Source organism: Salvelinus namaycush, chromosome 23 (genome assembly GCF_016432855.1).
Source record: "Salvelinus namaycush isolate Seneca chromosome 23, SaNama_1.0, whole genome shotgun sequence".
Lineage (NCBI taxonomy): Eukaryota > Metazoa > Chordata > Actinopteri > Salmoniformes > Salmonidae > Salvelinus > Salvelinus namaycush.
This window is the reverse complement of record NC_052329.1, coordinates 6,704,035-6,709,914: the sequence shown is the minus strand read 5'-3', so window position 1 is coordinate 6,709,914 and position 5,880 is coordinate 6,704,035. Positions and strand designations below refer to the sequence as shown.

General features: G+C 43.9%; 1 protein-coding gene across 1 annotated transcript; it reads right to left on the bottom strand.

Annotated features, from left to right (window-relative positions):
* Positions 1 to 721: 721 nt before the first annotated feature.
* On the bottom strand, positions 722 to 1,638 carry LOC120018727 (low choriolytic enzyme-like). The gene has a single exon (XM_038961930.1). The coding sequence runs from the start codon at positions 1,636 to 1,638 to the stop codon at positions 853 to 855; it is 786 nt and encodes a 261-aa protein (XP_038817858.1). The 3' UTR covers positions 722 to 852.
* Between the last annotated feature and the right edge of the window lie 4,242 nt (positions 1,639 to 5,880).

Sequence of the window (5,880 nt, the reverse complement as noted above, 5' to 3'; positions counted from 1 at the left end):
GTATTTCTATTTCAAACGGTTTTGTTATATTTCAGTCTTCTGTGATGTATATAAAGTTTAATATAGGGATGCAAACTCAAAATGTAATACATTTCAACTCTATATCCGACATGGTACAGGTGTCTTTTTAAAGTCCATAACCATGTGTGTGAGGTGCATACTTTTGTTTCAAAGTAGATTTGCTTAAAATTACCAAGAAACCTTATTTTCCTCTAAACTAATGTGATCAGCGTCATGAATGGCCAGTGGCCATGCGGTGTAGGCGTTGGTTAACCACACGACTGTAAGCATCATGACGCCTGTAAAGTCTCCCATATTTAGTGCTCGACTTGGGCAGGAGCTCACCGGAACTGACTACCAGCACCTCACATTTTCTTCTGCTTGGGTTCCTGTTCCTCTTATAGAATATTATCTCAAAAGTATTGCCCATGTTGTACTGTCCTATTAATGCAGTTCATGTTCATGGAAGTATTGGAGCCTCTCCTCCCTCATCAGCTCATCTCTCCAGGTGAACATCACACCCCCCACTTTATTAAGACAGAAAAACATGAGGATCATTTTAAGATGGCTAGTTTATCAGGACTAGCTGTGAGAACACTCTGCAGTTACAATTCTACGTAATAACACCAACCCCCAAGAGCTGCAGTTAATAATTACACTACCCAATCAGATGGATAAATATCCTATTAATAAATATCAAACTCATGCACTTTTATTTACCATAACCATGCTTTATTATTACCAATGTGATTAAAAGGATACACACAAACATACAAACTTCCAACAATAAAATACGTCAGCATATGACAGCATATCCAGCATCACACATTTTCAACAATGGCGCTCTTCCTCTTAGCATTGGTAGAGCTTGTTGACCCTCAGGACATCAATGTCGGACATGCCCTTTCTCTGTCCGATGGCCACAGATGGGTCTGGGATGGGAGTGATGGTTTCCTTTCCGTAGTTGTTAGTGTAAGCGGTTCTATCATAGTGCATGACAGAGGAGTAGTCGTATGCAGTGTTCAGGTTGTTGGTGTCCTGCTTCTGGAAGTTCTCGACGGCGTTGTCATAGATGTATTGCCAGTTGATCTTGATATACTGGTCACGGTCACTCCTGTTGTGCTCGTGGTGAAAGCCCAGGGAGTGAAGCAGCTCATGCTGGATGATACCATGTTGAACACAGCCAAACTGTGCAAGAGACAATGTCTGCCTGTCCCCAACAGTCCCCATGGAACCGAAACACCCGCCGCTGCTCTGAATGTCCAGGTAGGCAGTCTGTGTCTTACGTGGAATGAAGCGGATGCAGGTCTTGCCATGGAAGTACTTCATGGCCGTCTCAATCGTCTCTACCTCCAAGCTGGAATATACAGCGCTGAGGATGTAAGGCACATACACCAAGCCGTCGGATGACTTCTTCCAGAGACAGCTGTACTGGCTGCTAAAGCACTTCATGGCGTTCCTGGTTCTAGGAGCCAGAATGTCTCCTTCCAGCAGCAGCTCATTGGTTCCGTTGTTGGACTCCAGGATTGCTGAAGTGATGGACACATGGTCCGGCTCAACATGGACCTCATTTCCACTGGCCTGTGATAGGCCCAGCAGCAGCAGCAGAAGCAGGCTAAGAGTGGGTCTGTGGTCCATCTTTCGTCAGAGTATGGAGTTAATTTGGATGGATGGGTCCTTGGCTTTACCTGTGGAGGATCCTAAAATGACTCATTCACCAAAGCTTGATGCCAGTGTTCTGTCAGAGCTGAGTTTATATACAGCTGTCCCATAGGTGTGACTGTGTAGGATTAAGGGTTGGGGATGATGCTCACTGTCTTGGAAAAACAACCAGAGGGAGTACTCCACAACCTAACCCACTGTTTCAACAATTCATCTATGTGGGTCAAATTACATTACACTTCAATTTCTTGAGGTAGAAGTCGTCTCTATTACAACCACATATCCAAGATCAGATTACCTCATCCTACGATCATAATATTAACCATAAAGGGGATCAGATTACCTCACTGTCTGATCATAATATTAACCATAAGGGGGATCAGAAAGTATCTGACCATAGATCAGTGGTTAGGGACAAACTATATCGAATCCATTCCTTTGGAACACATGTTTGGTTTACATTGGGTGTGACAAGCTTAATGAGATGGATCTCACTTAGTTGTGTTGTTTTAAAACAACCATTAGAGCCCAATTCGGTGGCAGTATAGAATAATAGTCATTTGTGTAGCTCAAGCACTTTAAAATCTAAAAACTGTCTCTACAGAGAAACTTAATCCTCAGTGATGCTATGGTGCAAACTGTGTATTGACTTTCCTAATGCTACGCATTTAGTGAGATTTCAAGCATATTAGCACACCATTTCCCACCCGTCACTTAACACACACCCTGATTAGAAGGCTCTGTGTGTGTAAATACTAGTGTGCTTGTGTGAGTATATGTATAGAAAAATATTGCAGGAGAGTATGAGAGGGAGAAATCAATAGTTGTATTACTTGGCTACTGATGAAATGGTGTGACTGATTAATTTTGTTATGTTAGCATCATTAATAATTCCCATGCAGTTATTTGAACTTGGGTGCCTATAGTGTATCGTGCTGATTGACGACAGGACCGTACGCTGTACCCTGGGTCTCGACCCCGCCCTGTGCAACTGGGTCCTGGACTTTGATGGCACGCCCCCAGGTGGTGAGGGTAAGAAACAACATCTCCCCCCGCTGATCCGCTGATCTCCCCCTCAACACTGGGGCCCCACAAGGGTGCGTTCTCAGCCCTCTCCTGTACTCCCTGTTCACCCATGACTGTGTGGCCATGCATGCCTCTAACTCAATCATCAATTTTGCAGACGACACTACAGTGGTAGGCTTGATTACCAACAATGACGAGACGGCCTACAGGGAGGAGGTGAGGGCCCTCGGAGTGTGGTGTCAGGAAACTAACCTCACACTCAACATCAACAAAACAAATGAGATGATCGTGGACTTCAGGAAACAGCAGAGGGGATGCCCACCCCCCCCCCCCCATCCCCATCGACGGGACAGTAGTGGAGAAGGTGGAAAGTTAAGTTCCTCAGAGTACACATCACGGACAGACTGAAATGGTACACCCACACAGACAGCGTGGTGAAGAAGGCGCAACAGTGCCTATTCAACCTCAGGAGGCTGAAGAAATTTGGCTTGTCACCAAAAACACTCAAACTTTTACAGATGCACAATCAAGGGCATCCTGTCGGGCTGTATCACCGCCTGGTATGGCAACTGCTCCGCCCACAACCGCAAGGCTCTCCAGAGGGTAGTGAGGTCTGCACAATGCATCAACGGGGGCAAACTACCTGCCCTCCAGGACACCTACACCACCCGGTGTCACAGGAAGGCCAAAAACATCATCAAGGACAACAACCACCCGAGCCACTGCCTGTTCACCCCGCTATCATCCAGAAGGTGAGGTCAGTACAGATGCATCAAAGCTGGGACAGAGAGACTGAAAAACAGCTTCTATCTCAAGGCCATCAGACTGTTAAACAGCCATCACTAACATTGAGTGGCTGCTGCCAACATACTGACTCAAATCTCTAGCCACTTTAATAATTAAAAATAGGATGTAATAAATGTATCACTTGTCACTTTAAACAATGCGACTTTATATAATATTAACATACCCTACATTACTCATCTCATATGTATATACTGTACTCTATACCATCTACTGCATCTTACCTATGCCGTTCGGCCATCGCTCATCTATATATTTTTATATACATATTATTCATTCCTTTACACTTGTGTGTAAAAGGTAGTTGTTGTGAAATTGTTAGATTACTTGTTAGATATTGCTGCATGGTCGGAACTAGAAGCACAAGCATTTTGATACACTCGCATTAACATCTGCTAACGTGTATGTGTATGTGACCAATAAAATGTGATTTGATTTGTTCACATACCACCTCTGCACAACAGTAATGAATCAAACTAGGGTGGACAGACTAGTGTGACACAGGGTCAGGTAAGAAAATGAAATGAAAACAAATTTAAACATTTCGGACATTTGAGTAGTCATTTTGTGTCAAAATCTATGAAACGAACAATACGGTGGAGAAAAAAATTGTTTTAATTGGCTTTTTATGCCAATTATTATTGCTAATAAAGTAGTCATTTTCAATGGAGAACTTACTATAAAATATAGATGAACTATCAGATGATTTCTTGTTTATTATGCACAAATGATGTTAACCAATGTGTTGATTATTCATGATCAGTAGCATGGGACAAGTCCAGTGCTTTGGGAAGGGGGAGTGGTTAGAGACAGGAAATTGTTTAGAGCCACGGGTTTGACTGTGTACAGGGATTTGAAAATACTATAAATGTGACAGCCAGCTCTGGGTTGGAGTAGAGCATCCTCATCGAGAGGAGAGAGGAAAGGATAGGGATGAGGAAAAGAGACAAAGGACAAGCAGGAAGGAGAGGAGAGGACATGGAGGATATCGGAGCTCAGAGCCCTGTGCTGGAGAGGAGAAAGAGAATGGGGAAAAAGGAGGGAGAAAGAGAACAGGGAAAAAGGAGGAAGAAAGAGAAGGGGGAAAGAGGAAGGAGAAAGAGAAGGGGGAAAGAAGAGGGTGAGTGACAGGAGGGGAGTAGAGGAGAGGGACAGAAAAGCTGCCAGCAGTGCTTTAGACAGTGGAAGGAAACGCAGGCTGACAGGTAAACCCAGGAGGATTGACCAGCCTGCATCCAGCTGTCGGGTAGAGCTCATCTGGTAGCACCAGAGCCCACTGCCACTCACACCACACGTACTCATGCACGTCAACCAGCCAGGGGAAGAACAGGACAGGAGGAGCCCTGCATATGTCCATGCTGGTACATGTGTGCCCCAAGCACACACTAGGCTCTTCTAATGAGCAACATGTTATCATAATGCAGAGTGCAAGGACATGGGAGTGATTATCATCTGACACACAGTGGATTTGTTACCATGCCTGTACCTTGTCCTCTTGTTGATGAAAAACTAGTCCATCATTATACCAAATTATGTCAGTTGCACCTTATTATTAGTATTGGGTTAGAATGTAGAACAAAGTGAATGGAGGTGGATTCTGTCTCAGGGGATGTAGTTATGTCTCTTTAACTATGCATACATACTGGTAACATCATGTAGGTCATTCCCAAACACTACACCACTATGGTTTACTGTTACACTGAGATACACCAGTTAGACTACTGCCCTCTAGTGGTTTCTTTAGATTACAGATGGGACCAGAGATAGGACCAGTGTAACAATTCAGTGATAACAGCCAGACAATTTAACCTTCACAGACAACTCGGCCTGGAGGACAGCAGGCGGGCGGTGACCCCTGGACAACAGGAGGGGAAAATGGCATCAAGGATATTTCAAGAAATGTAATTAAGTGGTTATAAAATAGAAAAGAGACAATGGATTTTCTTTGTCCCCCAAGAACAAGTTTACAGGCCCAAGAAAAACAGTTTGCCTGTCTGTGTATTGATCGAGGAGTGTATTGATTTGTTGCTAAGCTGTGTAAGTTTGTTTAAGTTGGATCTATGGAGTGTGAGCACAACTATCTTGTTCTGAAAAGCTAACACAGATGGTGATGTCCCCCCAAAAAATGGGGGGGTTACGCGATGATTTTCAAATGTTTCAAATGTTGATGGGAATGAACTGATATAACAGCCTCTGCCAGCAGGTGAGCTGATAGTTCATGCAGTTACACTTGATTCAATAACAGCGTAAGAGCTGAACATTTCTCTCAACAGAGCGCAGAAAGACACATAAAGTCTTGTACAGTACTATAACGCTTGCTATTTCATTAGGTTAGGTGCTCAAAGGATTTGTGCTGTGGATGCATAGCCGTATTGAAAACATCATCCT